At 38.3% G+C, this 23,310-nt stretch overlaps 1 protein-coding gene across 1 annotated transcript in view; it reads right to left on the bottom strand.

Moving 5' to 3' along the window:
• LOC122788694 (prominin-1-A-like) overlaps positions 1–23,310 on the bottom strand; it is an 899,670-nt gene that overhangs the window by 258,428 nt on the left and 617,932 nt on the right. The window contains exon 11 of the mRNA XM_044055589.1: positions 5,397–5,556. Coding sequence (XP_043911524.1) covers positions 5,397–5,556 — 160 coding nt within the window. The remainder of the gene's footprint in view (positions 1–5,396; positions 5,557–23,310) is intronic.

Here is a 23,310-nt window from a genome sequence, read left to right as displayed (position 1 = left end):
ATTTAACGTACATGTGCAATAGATACTGACCTTAGGGTTAGAAGTAGGGTTAAGTTAAGTGCATATATAGTAATACATTTAACCTACATGTGCAATAGATACTGACTTTAGGGTTAAGGTAAGTGCATATATAGTAATACATTTAATGGACGTACAATAGATACTGACCTTAGGGTTAGAAGTAGGGTTACGTTAAGTGCATATATAGTAATGCAGTTGTGTAGCCCAATAGATACGTAAATTAAACTTTTCCCATACTTGGGTGGTGTTTGTTCACATTCACATACATTTGTGTGTAATGCATGTTTAATTAGGATATGGGCTATATGGGTGAAGTGTAGATTATTTATTTTGTTTTGGTAGGCAGTATGCAGCGGGAGGTGGAGTTGGCCAACTATGGCAATTAGATAATTTGTATTTCGCGCTTTTTGACGTTTGGTGTACTTGCGGTTCGATGTTTAGGTGTCGGCCTTTAGGGCTTCACATATGTGAACATTCGGCATTCTGATATAGACCCAATTGTAGTGGCACTCCAAGTGATAAAACAGCTGAAAGGGACTGCTGCTTGGATTCTGACATCAAGTAATCTGTTTAGTTGGAAAACCAGTCAATAACAATAGAGCTAAAGCCAGCTGTGGTAAGAGATTATCTGGGGAATTTTGGCTAACTATATTTAATGCTGTCTGTAAAGATAGCTTCATTGAGATTACACTTATCCATGTTTTCTGAAGAATATTGGCAGATAGGATCCAGAGGGCTGACGTGTTGCATAACAAAATAACTTTAATATAATTAATTAATTTTCTTGTTTACTAATTTATTTATGATAGGTTGTTCAGCAGTTAGAGCCCAATGAACCTGTAGTTCTTTTTCAAGAAATACAGACCTAAGGTAGGGTATATACTGGTTAGATGTCATGCAGTGAGGGGGGACCAAAGGAAAATTCCTCTGTTCTTCATAGGTGGAACCCTTGTGGTCATTCCCTTCATGGGCATTCCATTGATGACATAAGATAAATGTAGCACATCAGACATGATGGTGATTGAAAAAGTGCTACAAAGAGAAGCAGAGTAGTATATTCATTGGTTCATACATCTGATAAGCAGGTGCTGTTGGAAAAGGCATGACGGGTATCTTGCACTTACCACAGAAGGTTTGGCTTCTAAACTGTTAATGAGCTACTTCCAATAACTGAGGATGCAGGGTTCAATTCCTTCTAGCTCTGTTTGCCTGCTGTGTGACCGAACACGTCACTTAGTCAGACAGTGAATGCTCCTAAGTTATCCATGAAAAGGCACACTTATCTCTAGTGAGCTTACAATGTTAATAAATGAATAAAGTAATAATAAAATGTAGGCAATGCATGCCTGGGGAGCAAGCTGAATAGCTGCAACATACGGGGCAGCTAAACATAGTCAAGCATTCTGTCACAGTCACATATTCCAATGTGATTTCTAAGTCAAACTCGTGGAAAGCTTACAGAGGATCACTGCCAGATCCTGGTTTGCTATAAGTGAAGAGAAGAGTAACTAGCCTACTATAAAGACATGTTCTGGTATCTGTGTTGGGTCTATATTACATGATCGAATGATCACAATAGCAAATGCTCTAAAGAGTGAAAATGACGGACCTCAAAACCATTATTGTGGGGGGTTGCACCCCCCCCCCCGATAAATATATATACCAACTCCGAGATCACACTACAGTGAGGAAAGGGCAAATATTCCAATCTTCACTGTACCACGATCCCACAAAAAGCACTTTGAGGTCCGGCATTTTCGCTCTTTAGAGCGTTTGCTATTGTGATCATACAATCACGTAATTTAGACCCTCTCTGTCAACTATAGCCATTAGTCTATCCCAGATATACACTAAAAAAGTCAGTTACACTGTACACAGTTCAAATGGCTATAACCTACTTTTTTACTCATGTCAAAATGCTTGCAGGTTGGACACAACCTAAGGGAAGGTTAGTCTGACCCCTTTCACACCAGATCACCATTTACTTGCAATTAACTTTTCTAAGTATACTCAAAATTTATCATAATTAAAGTCGGACTTTGGAAAGTACTTTATCTATTTACTTTTACTATTCTATTTTCTCTTGTTAAATGCCTGTGTTATTGTTTTCTTTTTTTCACTATTATATAAGAGGTTCTATAAAATATTCTGTCATACGAATCCAGCCACATAAATTCAAGAGAAAATTGATAATAGATCAATAAGGAAATACAGGGAACTGGTTATCCTTTATTAACCATGATAAGCCATAGACCCTTTCATCAAACTACTTGTGACAAAGAAACACATTTGCTACAGCCTAGATGACTGCTGCAGATATGAAGTACTGGTCAGTAATCAAGATATATATATTTGTGTGTGTGTGTGTCTGTGCGCGCGCGCGTGTGCGTGTTTGAAGAAAGTTGAACATTCCTTTAATTTTGAAAGTCCATTGTACTTCATACACTTTGCTCTCTATGAACAGAATAGCCAGCCACTTTATTATGTTAAATTTAAAAATAAGATGGCAATATTCAATTAACTGCTTTTATTCAAAAGAAAAGAAAAAATAAAAGAAAAAGAGTAAAAGAAGGCTAAGTTCTACAGTCTACTACTAAGAGACGACCTGTTTATGGAATACAAGGCATCCTCTGACTCATTACTGATGGGTTTACTGTACACCAGCTATTTAAATGGCATCAGAAATACTCAGTCTAGGATCTAAACCTCTTCTGCAACATCAATTGAACTGTTTGTAGGGACAGGTATATTTTCCAAAGGATACCACAGCTATGGAACAGACTCCCCATCCACATAAAACAAAGTTCACCCCTGTCCATTTTCAATGCAATTTAGATCTATGGATGGGGAAACAGAAAATTTAAACCAGGACTGCCCTTTGTACTCCTAATGGGCTGATGTAACCGCTAAATGCTTTATGCACAGGTTCCCATGAATTATTTGTGGTAGGATCCCAATTACATTTAATTAGGGGTGATATATAATTATCGACCATGGGATGGGCCAATATATATCCATATGGGATAGTTTTTTTTTTCAAGCACGAAAAGGGACATTGGCTAGTCTTAAATAACCTGAATATACAGCTATCCTAGTACTTACCTATGAACCTGTAAATACTGTCCTTCTATAAAGTAGAGTTCAGTGGTATATGAAATTCTCATAATCTAAACTGGCTTCTTGATCAAATTTTTTGAATAATGTTTTCATGGAAAAACAATAGTAGTGTGTATGCATGTATGTGTATGTGTGGGTGTGAGCACATAGGTTTCTAATGGATTTCCTCTTGTTTATTGAATGGCACATCAAATTAGTTGTGCAGTGCTGTAATTTGCTTGAGCTACAATGCCATTACCAGATGTTTATCTGTCAGATAATATGATATTGATGGTGTTCTTTGTGTTGATTAGTTTGTGTATGGAGTATTAGTACAGTTAAAGAAAGAGGTTTAACTAAGGTGGCTGCTTTGAGGATCAGTTTCAAATGTGTTTGTTTTAGTAATCTGTACTGGTTTTCCCTTGGTGTGTGAGTATCTCAGGAATGTGGGAGAATGGAGAAGATGTTTGTAAAGGAGAATACAGAAATGACAGTCTTGTGTTAGATAATTATGTCATTGTGGAATTGTGAAGATGGCTACGGTACTGAGGGCAATGTGTCGTTGCTGGTGTTCACAGAGCTGGATAATAATATTCATGGGATTCTCTGTAGATGAATGAGTGAACCTGTTAGTGTAGGAACCATATGATATTGTTTGTGAGTATTTGCAGAATCACACCACTGCATCTCAGAAGTATGCGGTCAGTATGCTTAGATGATTTGTTGATAGCTGTGCTTAACTGTCAACACTGCATGTAGTACAGAACATGCTATGGTGTAGTTTTTTGGAGTTTACACAACTCTTGCTGTTTGTGTGACAGTGGAGTTAACATATATAAGTAAGGGGACACAGTGGCTTGTCCCCTTGCATAAAATACTGTTCTCGGTATGGCTTACATTTTGATGGCTCATTGGGTACAGGGTACCGCAATTTTTGTGTTGTGGAGCACAATAGCATATGTATTTAGTCTGTATGTTTGTTGAATGGTCAGTTTTTCTGTTATGCTGTCAAACATGCTGGTATTTCAACTTTTTGTTTAAGATGTGTTAGAGTTCACTGAAGTGAATTATCAAGAGTATGACATGCAAAAGTGTGTGTGTGTCTCTGTGTTAAGGAAATAATGCCTATGATTTCAAAAACACTAAGCAGTAGGTAGAACAATCTCTGCAAATATGTGAAGCTAAGCACTCGATATACTGAAGGTAAGACTATATACATTTATGCAGAAATATAACCACCTGGTACCTGTCACATTTAAAATGAAGCACCTGGTACTGAATTCTGATGTCTGACTAATCAAAGGTAAGTTAATTGAGACCATCTCTATTAATAACATAGAAACAAGTTTTCAGCAGTCATTTCTGTGACAGATGAAATCCCTGCCACTCCTTTGCAGACAGTGTAGTCGTGCCTCTAAGTCAGAGCAGCCCAAAGGCCTGGATGGCCCCCTCCCATCATTCACACAGCTGGTCACAGCCTGTCTTCACTGACATGTTCTTTGGAATGCACTGTACATTCCAGAGCTTAAATGGACAGAGGTCACTGTAAGGCAGGACAAAGTAGTGGAAATACAACATGTGCAGCAGCAGCAGCAGACCTAACAAGGCCAGTGAATGGTGCCAGACAAAGCCCTGGTAGCCACAACCAGACTGTGCCATAAACTGATAGTTCAGCCCTTGCTGTGGGCTAACCTGCCTAAAGCTACTACATATTCTGCCTCGTATTTAAAGTTAGAATGGTAAGCCTCATCTAGATGAAGTCACATCTAGACCATCATTTCCACCATCTACACCCAGCAAACTACTGCTTCTAATACCACTGGAAAGTGGCTTTAATGTGACAAAGGAAATTCAGGAAGAATGGTGTGATGAGTATGCATCACTGAAGGGAGACCTGGACCGCAGAACCCTGCAAGCCTCCCCCATGAGTATGCTGACATTAGTTCCTTGAAACAAACACGTGTCATATTTTTATTAAAAAAAGGTAATACAGTTAATGGGAAATTGCAAGCCAGGCATAAATCCCAAATTTCACGTAATGCATATTGTTTAGTGTTATTCATTTAAGAACGTCTTCTCACTGCTGCCTTATTTTGCAATTTGAAGCAGGGCTTGCTTGTACAAATTTTGTTTGCTTTGTGTATATTACCAGCCACTTCTATTAAATGCTATTCTCTGATGTCTCCTTACTGTTCCGCCATGATTCATCATATTCACTGTGTTACACATATATTACTATATTTATTAGCAATGTTATATATTTCTCATGTCAAACTTACCTGTAGTAGTTTATCTCTATCACAGTGGGTATGTGTTTGTTCACTGTATCTTTTGCATTATCCAGTTCACGGATGATGCTATCCATAGAACTTGTAAGGGGAATCTGGTAGGTAATATTCTGAATCTGTCCAGTAATGCTGACCAATTCTTTCTGAACTCCTAAAAAATTAAAAAAAGTAATTTAAACATGGAGCAGTTAATGTAAAACATGCAGCAAGGTTAATTAAGCTCATTATCTGCTGTTGGGAGACGAGGGCTAAACATAAAGATGCATTTAAAAGTTTCCTGTTTATTTGATTTTACATTTTGTACTTTCTGAACTGAAATGCTATTTGCTTTGGTTGTCCATTGTTGCTGTATGAGGCTTACCCGATGGCACCTCTCCCTCTTATAGCACCACCATACAGCCCTGATTTGCCAGATGACATTGGGAACTGGGGGAGACAAGGTTGATCACTTAACATACTGCCTTCTTACTTGCAGCTTGAAGTAGTTTACATGCATACAATAAGTGTATCATCTAGACCTCACCTGATAGACAAGTATATCAGGTGAGGTCAAGATGACTGACTTGCACAAATAAAGGGGCAACAGGAAATTTGAAAAAAAAAAACCATAACCGATTAAAAAAGTATATATTGTATGTCAGACAAATAATCAGTCCCCCATGAATTTAGGTCCCATGTACCCTCCCCATTATTGGCCCCTTCTCATGCTACTTCATAATGGTGTAAACCCTTGGCTCTCTTCAAGAAAGAAACCCTCCAGGCCATTTGGCTATGCAGCACCCCACAACCAGTGAGAGAAATCAGTTTGAGCAGAACCCATCAGACTGAAGCTGACTGGCTTTAAGTTGCTAAGCCTTAACTTGTCTTGCATGCATCATTTGATGCTTTCCGGTTTGTATGCAATAGGCTGATGTTATACCTTGTCTCATTTCTGTAATAAGAGTATTAGCAGACCTACTCCACCATGAGTAAATACGCTGGTTCATTCCTGCTCTAGAAAGCAAAAATGGGTCCAGCACCAGAACAGGAGTAAATAGGCTACATTTATTGTATAATTAAAATAAAAAACAACAAATAGGCATACCGGTTTCGGCAGAACAAAATGCCTTCCTCAGTGCATTGGAATACATCAGCTCTACACACATTTATATATTTAATTAATTAGCTTGTTGCATTCCATTTGGTCCATCCCAAAGATTCAATTATGTTCATTTAAACCAGGCTCAAACAAAGCTCCAAGCTTGACAATCCATCCTGATTCCTTCCTGTTTAAAAATGGAGTGCCAGCCTGCTTTGTTGGCTCTATGTCCCTGGATTTTGTTTATAATTGTAAAATTAAATTTGGCAGTGGAATGGGATAGTGTATGGTTGTATAATGCATTATGAATATGTTTGGTCCTAATGTCACTGAGATGTTCACTTATTCTGTATTTTACAGGTTGTGATGTTTACCCTACGTAGAACGTAGAGCAAAAACAAGTTGCCAGGTAGATAACCCAGTCACTGCTACAATTGGCAAAACATCTAATATCAAAAATCTGTGAGGTGTTGCTGCTTGTGAATTCAGTAGTTTTGTTTATATAAATACAAAAACTGCAGTGTCCACAGGGCTAGCTACCCACTAACTTGTCCCCAAACAAGGTAGTCTGTTCAGCAGGTAAAGGATGTGATTGTTTGTAGTGAGTGAAGTATGAATTTATCGTACGGCCTCGTCTATAGGAAAAAAGGCATCTTGAGGGTAGTATTTCGGCTAAGTGTTCATTAGCTAACAGAATGTCCCAATGGTTCTGAATGATGTTCCTAAATTGGGAGGTGTTACTGCCAAATGTGGTAACCATTTGGATATCTTGTACATGAGCCATGCCCTTTCCCTTATCCCTATGACTATAGGTTAACAATGTGTTCCTGTCCTGTTCTGTGGCAAAGGAGCTGGCCTTATCAATATATTGTTGTTGATAACCCCTATTCAAGAATCTATGAGTGAGGTCCTGTTGGCTATTGCTATAGGCTTCCTCCAAAGAACATATATGTTTGGTACACAGAAATTGAGACTTGGGGATGTTCTGGATGATGTGTCAGGGGTGGTGGCTCGAAGCATGTAATAAACTGTTAAATTGGGGGAATTTCCTGTATACTTGAGTATAAAGTGTATGATCAGACTGACGGGTAATGAGTACATCCAAAAAAGTGATTTGCTTATTATCATGGTTGAGTGTAAAATGTATCCCCCATTTGTTATCATTAAGGTATTCAACAAATTCTATCAAATAACTGACAACCCCCTCCACACCATCCAGCAATCATCCAGATATCATCTCCAGATGTCCATATTGTCCAGAAATAAATGATGACTGGCATCATAGATCAAATGTGCCTCAAAGTAGCCCATAAAGAGGTCCGCATAAATGGGAGCAAAAGATGCTCCTATGGCAGTACCCCTTAGCTGCCAAAAGCAGGTCCCATGAAAATAGAAGATATTTTTTGTGAGGACATGTTCCACTAGACAGACTAGGAAAGTACTGAAGCCCGGTTTATATATTTGTGCTTGATCTAACCAATACTGGATTGCCTCCAGTCCAGCCCAGTGTGGAATATTGGTATAAAGGGCTGTGACATCTAATGTACATAGGATCCAACCCAATTCCAATTGTGTATCTTGGATGATATTCAAAAATTGTGTTGTATCTTAAATTCTGGATCTGACCAGTGGAAGAAGAGGTTTGAGATATTCTGTGAGAAAAGCAGATAAAGGTTCCGTCAAGGATCCCCGACCCAAAACAATGGGTCTGCCAGGTGGTTTGTGGCATGTTTATGTATTTATGAAAGCAGGTATAGATATTGTGACTTCGGCTCCTGCACTGTCAATTCCTTTTTGTATCTCAAATCAATAATCCCTTCCTCCACCACCAAGTCCAGAAAAGCATCAATTTCTTTTTTGAACCTGAAAGGAGGGTCCAGAGGCATTTTCATATAAAACATGTTGTTAAGACAACTGTGTCAAGGCTTCAGTTTCATACATTTCCCAGTCCATGATAACAACTGCACCCCCTTTATCAGCCGGTAATATGACCAGTTCATGCTTCCTGAAGTGAACTTCTATTCACCTCTCTGTTTTCACTAACATCCATAAATCTGATTTAAACAAATTAGAGTCATGCTACAATAGAAGCCACGGTGGTGCAGTGGTAGTGTTGTCACCACACAGAAAGAGGTTCTCCCATTCGATTCTTGGCTGGATGCCTTCTGTGTGGAGTCTGCATGTCTTCCCCACGGTCAAGTGGCATTTGAAAGACATGTGTAAATGGGCATGCCTTCGTTGAAGGTTGGGCGTCTAGCTGGCACCGTAAAAATCTTCTGCCAATTATTAGCAGACCGGAGTTCCGCTGTGGCGACCCCTAACTGGGAAAAGCCGAAAGAAGAACAAGAGTCATGCTACAATAAAATAGCAAACTTTGCTACTAGTCATCCCTACACAACACACCACTGCTCTGCCCTTTGAGAATTAAACTGGATTGAACTACCAACTCTACTATCCCTGAACCAACTAACCATTGCCCTCTCCATAGTTCGCAAACTCAGAACTGCCCTGCTCTCAAAAACCTAATTCAGGAATACAACAATGCTAGAACTCTGAGATCCTTGGACAAACTGCTTCTAAAAGTCACTAAGGCTAACAGTAGTTTTTGGGGATTCTCTCTTCTCTAAACAGATATCTAAAAATGGAACTCTATTCCCCAACACATTCAAAGCACATCTAACTCTTCCACATTCAAGCTACTTCTTAGGGAGCACTTACTAAACAACTGGAGTTGCTCCTGCACTGCACCTGGATGACCTTCACCACCTAGTGGCAATATTTTACCCCTTCCAATCTCCATCTTGGCACCTTTTCCTCTTCTCCTTAGTCACGCTCAAATTTCTTTCCTCTGTTCACTGTATCCACATCCCTGTCTTCTAGTAACCTAGGAGTTACTTCACTGCTCATTCACTGAACTGACCTCCTGTGACCTGTTGGTGCAAACTCATCTTATTGTTAGACAGGAACATTTATCATGTTTTTATTGTTTAAGATGTTGAGCATAAAATACTGTTTCACTCCTGTCTTTTATGATGATATGTTGTGCTTTACTTTGTACATATCATGGTAACTTTCTTTGTACTATATGTAAATTACCATTTTTCTCCGACTATTAACTTATTTTTCTACTGTTAATCATTAACTACTGCTGTTAGTTTGTACAGTTGAACTGTAATGGAGCTTTCCTTCCTGGGCCTCTGCTGAAAAAGGCTTCCTCCCCATCGGACATTCCTGGTAAACAAATGTAAAATAAATAAAATAAATAAATCTGATGTACTAAATCAGGGAGCATTGAAAAAGGATACACTAATGTTGCCTGAAGGTTAACTTTGTCTTCCTATCTGAAGCGTGAAACTTAAAACTATTATTTGCTCAACTCAGAAAAATAAAGCACAACTTCAGAATAAATACAATGAATGCCAAAACATGCTGTAATGCCTTTAAATTGTTTTGGATGGGTGCTTTGCCTCCTGCACTCAAGATATGAGGGACTGTGCTCCTACACACTTGCTATTATATATGCACTAATAGAGAGATCACTGTATCTTGGAGTAGGGAAATATTGCAATGTAATAAAACAAACCAAGAGTGCAGTGTAGGCAAATGGTTCTATGAATAAATCAGAAGAAATACAAACCACTGCCAATAAAAAGTTCAGAACAATCTTTAATGGTGAATGCTGAAATAGCCACTTCATCAGACAATACAAACAGGCCTTTTCACTATTTAAAATAATGTCATCCAATGCTTGGGTGAGAATATAAAAGAGCTTGTAGGGGAGACACCATTGTGTGGCCCAAAGAATCATCCTAACAAGGAAGCCTTTCCTAAGGATACAGGCACGTTTTCATACACTAGATGCAATTTTTGCCGGTATATAAATAGTAACAGTAGGTTTCAACACCTGGATACAGGGAAACTCATTGAATTTAGGGTACATGCCAATTGTAACACTGCCAATCTGGTATATCTGGCCTATTGTACTAACTGCCTATCATTCTATGTGGGAAAGACTAACCGTAGGTTAAGAGAATGAATGAAGGAACATCTGTATGATGTCTCCAGGGCTATTGAGACAAATGTATTAGCTAAACATATTACACATATGTTCAAGTTTATGGCTATTCAGGTAATTGTTGAGAATGAAAGGGGTGGGAATATTAGGAACAGAACAGAAACCATAGAACTGGAATGGATAATTAGGATGAGGGCCACCATGGGTAAAGGCATGAATGATAAAATCTCTATTAAACCTATACTGCAGGCCAGGAGTTTAATGAGATAGAATGTAAGTTGTTTTAATTTGAGATTTATACTTGGATTTGTTATGCCTTTAACAATTTTATTGAGTTTTATAAATTTGCATATTTAATTGCATTTATAATCTTATTGGATGACATTATTTTAAATAGTGAAAAGGCCTGTTTGTATTGTCTGATGAATCAGCTATTTCAGCTGCGAATGCGCTTACCATTGAAGATTGTTCTGACCTTTTTATTGGCCATGGTTTGGTTCTACTTTAGTTTATGTTGTAAATATTGCAATTTACTGCAACCTCAAACTTGGTGCATGTCCCCCATATTGACATTTATAGTCTCACAGTTTCAAGGATCTAATTTATGGTCCTCAGAACATCAACAAGCACTCATTCTTTTTATCATGTAACCCCCAATATATTATGACGGCTTTATAAATGTATGAAAACACTTGTTTGTGTGCCCTTTATTAGATGGTATGTTTTATATATTAATGTGGGGGAGACTAGATGGAATCTGATTTATAAAACAAACCAGATGACATCAGTGGATGTATTATCAATGTTTCCCTTGCACCATGTCACACAACATTTATTTATTTATTTTACATTTGTTGACCGGGATAGTCCGACTGGATTGTTAGAAAAATGTGTATTTGAATACATGAGAAATGCTAGTTTAAAAGCAAAGTAGTATATAATGCATTTTATTCTATTAATCATATAATAGAGAGGATTAATTCATGTTTAAATGTAAAGTAGTTTTGAAACTGCAGTGTGGCTTGAAGCAAAGCTGACCTTCGACCCTGGCAGAATGCTAGCTTAGTAAGTTTTAATGTTTATGCTTTTCACAAGTGATTATCTGCTGGGTCAGGAAATTAAATATGTAAAATAATGAAATCTTCTGCTCTTTCCTGCTGGGATGATTTTGGCCTTGTATATGTATTATTGAGATAGCACGCAGCTGTGTGAGAAAGTGTAACGGAGAACAAAGACGCGTATTAAAAGACTGAATCTACTATTGTATTCGAACTGATATGAAACCTTGAAGAAGTAACTTTACAGAAAGACATTATGTCTGACCAGCTGGATAGCAAGGCCATATTGTAACCAGAGGAAAAGTTTTTTTTTTTAAATATACAGCATCAGCAGATTTAATGAATAGAAGACTGTAAGCTAAAGTGATGTAGATGCCCTGTGACATGTCACGTCAGTAAGGTGGGCATAGCTTGAATGTTAAACCTATATAAAATTGTGTGCTTCCTGTTTCATGTCAGACAAAATTCTGTACTTGTACGTTTTTTGCCTCCTGGTGTACACTAGTAAACTTTTGAATCTGAACCTCCTGTGTATTGAATTCTTGATTTTATTTAACAGTCTGGTCCTTCGAGACGGAAAATTCCCTCAGACAGCTGCAGATCAGAGTCTACCGGTGGTCGAATACTGCGCAGGAGAAGTTACCGAAACGGTTCTTCTTGGGTGAAAAGACCTCCGACTGAATTGTCGTTTAAAGAGGCTGGCCACTTTCTGATCTGTGGCTGAAGAGTGGACATTGGACAGTTCAATACCGGAGGCTCAGGTAGGAAGAATTTGCCTTTTTTTCTGTTATAGATCAGGGACTAGGTTACAGTATATTGTTGTCAAGATTTGTTTTGCAGATCAGGGACAAAAGGAAGTACTGTATATTTGGTCATAGATCAGGGTAACAGAATAAGGTAGGCAGTTATTCTAGATACACTGCAAACAGGAACTGAGAATTTGATATCACGTGATAAAAAAGGGTTATGTAACATTTTCTTTGACATGGGTAATCAGTGCACTAAAACATCGCGAGATCCGCCCCTAACTGAAGATGCAAAATACATGCAATCACAACGTTCCGATAATGTTAGGTATTATACAAAATGGGTTAACAAATATGAATTTGATGGTAAACTAGATAAAACTTCACTAGTTAAACTCCTTAAACAGCTTAAATCTGATGCGGGAGGTCACACAAAAAAGCAACACCAACTAGGCATTCCTCAAGCACACAGGTAGATTGAGGAAGCAAATCGTAGAGAACAGAAGCTTAAAAATTCAAAAACATTATTTTTAAACAAAGAGGATAATAACTTGGTAATAGCAACAGCTCCTCCTCCTCCTCCCCTGCCCCCTTCCTTACCCTTTTCAGGATATGAAGCGAGTGGACAGGCTGGTCCGCCTCCGCGTTATCCTGAAGTTTCAGCAAGACCACAACCATTTGTTAGAGATCCTATTGAAACTAGGTCCCGAATGCGTAAAACACATAGGGACACAGAATCATATCAAATAGAGAGAAACCTACAGGCTGAGAGTGAGGAAGAAATATGCCCGCTTATAGAAGTTCCAAATCCTCAGGCAGGACAGGAAGGGCAAAACCCAACACTCTTAGTATATAGACCATGGACACTGGAAGATATCCGGAAAGCTACTGAGGGAATCCCCCATCCAAAAGTTAATTTTACGAAATTTTACAAGATTTACAAGGCATGAGGTTGAGTTACCACTTGAATGGGGAAGAAGTAGAAAAAGTAGTAAGACAAATTATAGGTCCAGATTGGCACATGATTTGTGGCACCTGGAATCCTCGTAATGCAGAGCTTAGACCACTCCCACATAGTGACGCAGAGTTAGACAACAGAGTGAAAGGTCTAACAGACCGAATCTCTGAGAAATGGAAACCTAGAGCAGACTGGACTTGCATTAATCAATGCATACAACAGGAAAATGAGACAATAGATGGGTACTATGCTAGATTATTGGAATGTTTTAATAATCATAGCAGCATGTCGGTTCCTGAGAACCAAACAAATGATTCCCCGTATGAACAACAATTGCAAAATGCATTTTTGAAAGGTTGCATTGCACCTATTAGTAGCTTCATTATGAAGCATATGATAGACCATCGAACAGGAGGCTACAAAAGCCTTACTCGAATACGCTAGACATGCTGAAAGACATTTTAATAGTAAAAAGAAAAAGAAGGCGCAAGTCTTCACTGCTGAAGACGGAGCTGAAGTATTTGTATTACAGTCGGGTAAAAAGGGCAAGAAAAATGTCCAGGGAAACAAACAGTCTGACAAACGATCAGAAGATTTTGAAGAGAGAAAAAAGAGAGGTGAATGCTTCAAGTGCGGGAAAAAGGGACATCTAGCAAGGGATTGTAAGCAAAACAAAAAGGTAATTACAGAAGATAAGGGAGATGAGGACTGACTATATGATAGTGAGGATACATCATGTGAAAGTCAGAAATCATCAGGAAAAGTTTATAAACAGAAAACAAATGTAAATGTGATAGAAGGAGTAGAGGAAGTGCAAGTAGATATGGAGGATGAAGAAAATGAAATTTTGGACTTAGCTTTATTAAGTTTAGAGCTCTACTTAGCAGATACGAAACCGGAAGTTACACTTCTGGTGGAGGGAAGGGAGGTCAAATTCCTGTGCGACTCAGGAGCATCACGGATTTTTGATACACCCCTCCAAGTTACCAGAACATTCCGAATCACCTGATTATATACTAGTGAAAGCAGCAAACGGACAGCTATATAGGGAACCACTTTCCCATGATATAGCAATAACTGACCCTGTTTCAGGTATGACCCAGAGAAGTAAAATTGTTGTTTCTGCAAAGTGTCCAGTGAACCTATTGGGCAGGGACCTTATGCAGATATTTGGCATAGCAGTAGTTCCAACTGTACAAGGTATGGAGGCACAGAGACAAATGGATACCTTTGTAGTGCGATCGGAGGGTGAAACATTTTACTGGTACAGCCAGGACCTAGTCACGACTGGTCCAGGGGCAGTAACCGAGGAACTGATGAACGTAGCCATCAGTAAAGTCTCCTCCCTTGACACTGACCGACAGCATTTGTTACACTGTACTCTATACTACTGTACTACACCAGGACCTGATAGAGAGTATGAGCAAGAATTGTTTAGAAATCGTGCAACTAGATTGGTTTTGCGTACTTTGTACTGGGATACTGAGGGGAACAGTGTAGTTAGCTGTTCGTTACCTCAAGAATTCCTTGCATTATATAAATGAAACCGGTTACCACATGTCAGCTTGACAAAGAACAAAAGTGTCAAATGGGCAGACTTAGGAGAAAAAGTAACAAGATGGGAGAAACAGACTGATTTAGAACTATCAGAACAAGGGATACAAAAACAAAAACTGAATTGGTTGACACAGACACATCCAGCTGTACACTTGCAATCTAGTGAGGACAGCTGATTAGCGTTCTTATTAGAAGAAGAAGAAAAGGCCTTATGTGAAATTCCAACAACTCTTTGGTCAACAGGCAAGTCAGATGTAGGACTTATTCGGACAGCAGGACCAGTTACAATAACCCCAAAGTCATCTTTTAGACCACAGAAAAGACAATACCCTTTGAGAAAGGATGCAGAAATAGGAATTAAGCCTATAATAGCAGCATTACTCAAAGAAGGAGTACTGGTAGAATCTCCAGATTCACCATGTAATACACCCCTATTTCCTGTTAAAAAAGCAAACAGGGAATGGCGGATGGTACAAGATTTACAAGCTGTAAATAATGCAGTAATACCTAGAGCACCTACGGTGCCAGACCCACATACTTTGTTAAACGATTTAGAACCGCAACAGAAGTATTTCTCTGTGGTAGATATTAGCAATGCTTTCTTTTCAATACCTATACATCCTGATAGTCAATATTGGTTTGCATTTACATTTCAGGGTAAAAGGTATACGTATACTTGACTACCACAGGGACATTGTGAGAGCCCAACAATATTTGCACAAGAAATGGCTAGCAACCTGGCAGGGTTTACCCCACCGTGAGGTAGTCAAATTCTACTTTATGTAGATGACATCTTGCTAGCAGCCCCCACCCAGCAACAGTGCAGGGAGGATACTGTAGCATTATTGAAATTTTTAGCAACACAAGGACACAAAGTACACAAAAGTAAGTTACAACTTTGGAGAAAACAAGTTAGATACCTAGGATATGTAATATCCAATGAAGGTAGAATATTAGACGAGGAAAGAAAAACAGCAATTTTGCAAGCACCCAAACCAACAACCAAGAAAGAAATTATGTCTTTCTTAGGTACAACTAATTTTTGTCAGAGATGGATACCAAATTATGCTTTGGAATCTGCTCCACTGACTGACTTGATATATAAGACACCAATGGCAGCACAAGATATCTTACAATGGACACCTGAAGCAGAAATGGCTTTCTGCAGGTTGTAGCAGTTGATAGCTTCTTCATTAGTTTTAGGACTTCCAAATTATCATAAACGATTCTTTCAGACCGTAGATTGTAAGCAAGAATATATGACATCAGTATTGATGCAACAACATGGGGATAAGCAACGCCCTATAGCCTATTATTCATCACAGTTAGATCAAGTGGCGCAATCTTTGCCTCACTGTGTACAAGCAGTAGTTGCAGCTGCAATGGCAGTACAGGCTTCGGCCTCAGTGGTATTATTCCACCCTCTCACATTGAGAGTGCCTCATGCAGTTGCAATAATTTTACTGCAAGAAAAAGTGGCATACCTTTCCCCTGCTAGACATCTTTCGTGTATGACTATACTGCTGAGCCAACCTCATATGACAATTGAATGATGTACGACATTAAATCCATCAACATTACTTCCAACTCCTGCGTTGGGCACACCACACAGCTGCCTGCAGGAAATTGAACAGTTAGCTTTACCTAGACAAGATCTCACAGATATGCCCTTGGATAATGCCGAGGTGACATATTATGTGGACGGCTCATGCAGAAGGGGTCCTACAGGGAAGAATCTGGTAGGGTATGCAGTAGTTACAGACACTGAAATTTTAGAAGCTCAATCCTTACCACACAACTTATCTGTACAAGCAGCAGAATTGATAGCTTTGACGAGGGCATGTACTTTAGCAAAAAACAAATGTGTGAACATATATACTGATAGTCAGTATGCTTTTTCTACAGTACATATATTTGCACAACAATGGAAAAATAGAGGAATGATAACATCTAGTGGAAAACCTATTAATCATGCGCAATTTATTTTAGAGTTATTAGAATCTATTCAGTTACCTACCAAAGTAGCTATTTGTAAATGTGTAGCTCATACGAAACAGCAGGATAAGATTTCAAAAGGCAATGCACGAGCTGATGCAGCTGCAAAACAAGCAGCCTCAGACTCAGAAACTTTACTTTTGAATGAGGAATTACAACCCTCTGAGATTTTAGATTTAGACATGTTAAAAACAATGCAGAAGCTTACTACAAAAGCAGAAAAACAAAAATGGGTAAAACGAGGTGCAATTCTTGAGAATGGACTGTACATTTCCAAAGAGAGAAAACCGATATTGCCGTCTAATTTATTTAGATATGCAGCTTTGTTGAGCCATGGGCAGTGCCATGTCTCAAAAGGGGGGATGGTACAGTTAGTAAATCAAATATTCCAAACATATGGATTCACAAATTATACACAAAAATTTTGTGCAGCTTGTCATACTTGTAACAAGCACCATGCGCAAGGAGCATTTAAAACCAAGCAAGGAAGTTTTCCTATACCACCATACGCGTTCCATACTATTTATATGGATTTTATAGAATTGAATAAGTGTGAAGGGAAAAAGTTTTGTTTAGTTATTGTAGACATGTTTTCTAAACGGGTAGAAGCTTTTCCAACCAAAAACCCGGATGCAGCAACAGTGGCGAAAGCCCAGATAAAAGAGATAATCCCTAGATTTGGCATTCCGGAAAGGATTTATAGTGACAACAGCACTCATTTCATGAATCAGACAATTCAGCAACTTGGGAGATTTTTTGGTATCTCCTTAAAGAACCACTGTGCCTATCACCCACAGTCAGCAGGACTGGTGAAAAGGTACAATGGTACCCTCAAAAATAAGCTTAGGAAGCTAGTAGAGGAGACCCAAAAGAATTGGATATATTGTCTGCCTTTGGCACTGCTGAGTATGAGAACGGTTCCAAATGTAAAGGGTTTGACTCCCTTTGAAATGGTTTTTGGGAGAGCATATTATGTGCCTCAGTGGAAAGCTCTCATGCCTGCAGAGCAAGAGGCTGACAGTTCATTAGCTAGTTATATGAGGAAACTGTTAACAAATAAATCTGTTTTGCAGTTTAACTCTTTTTCAGATAAGGAACAGACCAGACCGGTGGAAGCAGTCTTGGCCCCTGGGACATACATTTGGCTGAAAGTGACGAAAAGGAAGAATTGGGCGAGTCCCTGTTGGCAACGCCTAATGCAGTTAGAGTGGCCGAGAGGACATCCTGGGTTCACTTGACACATTGTAAACCGGTAAAGAACTTTCAACTTGATAAAAACTTTGTGACTGATACACAACCAGACTGAGATGGCCAAAAACAAAGCGAATAGAAATTTAGATCAACCCCAGAGATGTTGTATAATCATTTTGTTGAGTGTACATTTGTTGACTGTAATTGTGACAATTTTCCTCTTGTTGTGGTTTATCCTACACACAACCACACAAGTGAAAGTGGGAAGGCGTGATGAAATGTCTATACACTGGCATCCAAACTTTAACACATACCTAGCCATGAAACGTGTATATGCAGAGACTATAAACATTTCAAATTGCTGGGTTTGTACAGCTATACCAACAGCATATGGAGGACTGATGATGTCCGCTGTCCCTTTGGGGATAAATGAGACTTGGGAGAATTTACTTTTCGATACAGGAACTGTGAGATCACAGGACAAAATAGCTTTATTTTTACCTGTCACACAAAAAGGAGTTGTATGTTTTTATAAAAATTATACCCTCCAGGTGGGCTGGAGCAATTGTAATGTAACCATATCTTACCGATGTTATATTAAGAATGGTAATGGCAATACTTTTTGCAATACTAATTATGACTCGTATTTGAACTCATTGAAAACAACTATGAATGACATTCCCAAAAATCCAGTTTTGTTTAAACAATTGTCAGTTATAGATCAGAAAATGTTTCATGCAGGGCTGATGCGTATTAGTACTAAAGTAGAAAACTGTTATTTTATTTGTGGGAAAAAAGCATGTAAATGGTTACCTGAGAATTGGTCCGGCAGTTGTTTTTTGGGTTATTTGGTTCTGGCAATAAGACATACTGCAGAATTACCTTTGGGTAAGATATGAAACATGAGAGAAGCAGCTCGAAAACCTGAAGGTCCAGTTGAAAAACCTGTGAATTCAGTCGGAAAGATCGAAGCTGGCTGGAAAGATCATAATGCCGTGAAAGATAAAAGCAAATTGACTCATATGGACTTGAGTGACCGTGTTATATCCTGGACAGGAATATTCCCAGCCTATGGAGCAGTCACATCGATCTGGGAGCTGAGGAAGTTGTCGAAACTTCTCGAAGTAATGAGTAATGCAACTTTTTCTGACCTAGAACTGGTGACTGATGAAATGAATGCAATGAGAACTGTTGTGCTACAAAATCGAATGGCTCTTGACTTCACCCTAGTGGTGAGAGGTGGTATGTGCGCGCTTATCAAAGAAGAATGCTGTGCGTACATACCAGATAACAGGCATGAAATCAATAATCACCTAGAGGTAATTCAGCAAGTATCAGCCATGACTGAACCAAGCCCAAACCCACTGACGGACTTTTTCCAGAATCTATTTGGGGGGGTGGGGTTCCATCCTAGTGAATATTCTGATTGCCATTTGTGTGGGTATACTCCTAATAGGAGCATGTGTTTGCTGTGGAATTCCCTGCATGAAAAGATTAATCAGAGATTTTATTGATGTATCTGTTACTGAAACTTTGTACCAAGATATTGAGATTGAAAGATTGATCTCAGATGACATTTTTTTCTGAAGTATAGATTGAATGACTCACCCAGCTGAAAATCCTAAGTGGAAGAAGTTGGGAGATGAAATTACACTATGCATACTTCAAAATAGAATAAAAAGTATTAATAGGGGGGGAAAATGTTAGAAAAATGTGTATTTGAATACATGAGAAATGCTAGTTTAAAAGCAAAGTAGTATATAATGCATTTTATTCTATTAATCATATAATAGAGAGGATTAATTCATGTTTAAATGTAAAGTAGTTTTGAAACTGCAGTGTGGCTTGAAGCAAAGCTGACCTTCGACCCTGGCAGAATGCTAGCTTAGCAAGTTTTAATGTTTATGCTTTTCACAAGTGATTATCTGCTGGGTCAGGAAATTAAATGTGTAAAATAATGAAATCTTCTGCTCTTTCCTGCTGGGATGATTTTGGCCTTGTATATGTATTATTGAGATAGCACGCAGCTGTGTGAGAAAGTGTAACAGAGAACAAAGACGTGTATTAAAAGACTGAATCTACTATTGTATTCGAACTGATATAAAACCTTGAAGAAGTAACTTTACAGAAAGACATTATGTCTGACCAGCTGGATAGCAAGGCCGTATTGTAACCAGAGGAAAAGTTTTTTTTAAAATATACAGCATCAGCAGATTTAATGAATAGAAGACTGTAAGCTAAAGTGATGTAGATGCCCTGTGACATATCATGTCAGTAAGGTGGGCATAGCTTGAATGTTAAACCTATATAAAATTGTGTGCTTCCTGTTTCATGTCAGACAAAATTCTGTACTTGTACGTTTTTTGCCTCTTGGTGTACACTAGTAAACTTTTGAATCTGAACCTCCTGTGTATTGAATTTTTGATTTTATTTAACATGGATACATGTCCATTTTCAGCGGAGGCCCGGGGAGAAAAGCTCCATGGTGGTTTCATATACAATCATTACAATGTACATATAGATCAGGAGTCATCATAACATTATACAAAAAGAACACATTTTACAGTCTAGTTAAATTTATATAAATATAACGCATTTTACAGTCCAGTTAAATAATGCATCTCTGAGGAGTGGACCTGGCTTAGAAGTGAAAGGCTTTAAGAGATAACACATATTAATAAATGTATAATCCCTTTGAAATATCCACAGCTTTAATAACTTACAGACATATACATTTGCTTATGAGAGATATCTTGGAAATATCTAAGCTATTCAAATGGAATAATTAGCCTCTATTCATAGGTTGGTACTAGGCTATTGGCCCTAGGGCCTATACAAGCCTAGCCATAACAATTCCCTGGCTATTTCTTCCCACAGTATTTACTTCCCTGGACCCTTGTCTAGCAGGGTGACTGATGTGATCCCAGGGGTGAATTTCCTATCTCCCGTCCAATCATCAAGCTTCCTTTTGAAGAGGTCCAAAGAGGCACTCTGCTTGACATGTATGGGTGGTCTATTCCAGAGTCTGGGGAGTCTCTGGGTCAGGAACCTATCCCTCCAGCATGTTCCTCCACTTCTCCTTCCTCTATTTCCTGATGTTTTACATTTTTGGATCATTCCATTGCTCATTTGCACCATCATTTCCAGATTCTGCCACCCTTTCAGAGAAAAATATATTCTGTGCCAGTCTTAAACTTATTTCTTTCCATTTCTCATTTGCTGGCCTAAGACTGATATTGGTCAGAACTGATTAGTTCTCTACCTCAGTAAATAAATTAAGACAAATAGGTAATTAAAATGTCCTCCATCCTTTCTTCCCTCATCTCAGAATTGTACAAGTCCATACCATTTTGTAACTGTTTCACAGTCCGTAAATGACAAAAATAAGTCTTGCCTCTATCTTTTGTAACCCCTGTCTATAAAGCTTGCATTACACTGCTCTCCTTTCTGCTATCTTGCTCCCAGTACTGCAGATGTAGGCCTATCAGTGCACTGTCCAGAATTCCTCTGCAGCTGCATTTGCATTGTGATATGCCAGCACTGCACTCATTATAATTCACAGTAGTACTTACCTGCTTAAACATCAAAACAAACTGCAGAAAGTGGGAAAATACAACTATACAGCTTTAATTATATGTTACCACAGTAGAGTTTCCAGGATAGATGTGTTTGCGGCATAGAGGTCTGTGCTATAAATGGATATGATATCATGAAACGGAAGAACCAATGACAGTTGTACAGACTACTATATATAATTATGCTGAAAAGAAATGGATTAGCATATACCGGATATGAAAATGTAATACCTCTTTAGAAATGCAACCTATCTGATAAAGCAAAGTGCAATGCAGTCAGAAGTCTGGAAGAAAATAAAACCTATTTTGAAACCATTACTAAAAGCCTACTGTGATCACTCATCTTTATTTCTAATTTAAAAAGACAGGATTAGATTAAATATGGTGATATACAAGAAATCAGTCAATAAGAAAGCTGCTTTATGGCTCATTTTAAGACAGAGACCAAGTCCTTGTAAAAAAAAACAAAAAGAAAATAACAGCAGCAGAGGCTTTCTGTTTTCTGAAAGTTTTCTGAAAGCAATGGAATTTGAAACCTGTTACCAGCTTCCCACCAGACATAGTGACTCTGGAAACCAACAGCATAAGTGGAAACCTAAAGAAAAAAATAGCTTTCCAGGCTAAATTTCTTAACATTGTGGTATAAGGTGGTTTAAATGGTGCAACATTAACTTCCCACAAGTACATACTATAATAACAGCTCTGGATAAGCAGGTCCATTTTTAGTAACAGTAGGACTATGGGCAGCTTGGCATCTAAAGTTTTCACAACATACTAATTCCCTTTTCCCATAATGGATATCTTATATGTCACACACAGTGGAAAAAACATAAAAAAGAACTCCAGACTAAATCAGCAAGATGATGAGAAAGATGGTATTTTTGTTACAGGAGATGAACTTGTTTATCAATATCTATCATTATGATAACTACCTAAATTTTATATAGTGTATGAGAAGGTTCATCATTTGTAACAGTAGGACAGAGTATTCATCCTCCTGGATAGTCCCTCCCATGGGAACATACCTATGATTACTGTGGCCCCAGAGGAAGACCTGGACCTCAAGATCCATCCTCTCATAGATAATTACTGAAGTCCATCTAGCTGCTCCACAGATATCATCCAAAGCTGCATTACAGAAAAAGCTTAAGAGGTAGCCACTACTTCTGCAAAATGTACTCTAGGATTAGAAAGCAAAGTATTATAGTTTGATAACAGAACTTAATACAGTCTACTGGCCATTTTGATATAGTAAACTTAGACACTTTGCAGTCAAGTTCTTACTACGAAAGATACAAACATCAGGAGGTTTTTCAGATGGATTTTGTTTAGTAAACAATGTCTGAATTGTAGGTTGTCATGCATTGTAATAAATAATTGCCCCTATTGAATAATTAAGAAAACATGAAATTAGTTGATTGTGGTTGATGTTAGATTCAGTGGATACTTCTGTCATGAACGATGGTTAATATGTGCATCTAAGACTTGTAATTCTGAAACTGTTCTTGCTGAAGGAATTGTCACAAAAAATATATATTTTCCAGATAAACATCTTAACTTTGTAGTAGAAGGTGGCTCAAAGGGTGTAGCATTCAGCTTCTCTAAGACAAAATAAAAATCTCACAATGAGCAGAACCCTTGAGCTGGGGGTCATACGAAGAAGGTAAGCTTTAGAAATGTCTTACCTTTTTGAAGAAAACTTGAGAGACAGCAGTGGAATCTTAGTGAAAAC

Source organism: Protopterus annectens, chromosome 14.part0 (assembly GCF_019279795.1).
Source record: "Protopterus annectens isolate FY-2018-M chromosome 14.part0, PAN1.0, whole genome shotgun sequence".
Lineage (NCBI taxonomy): Eukaryota > Metazoa > Chordata > Ceratodontiformes > Protopteridae > Protopterus > Protopterus annectens.
This window is presented reverse-complemented; position numbering and strand designations above follow the sequence as displayed.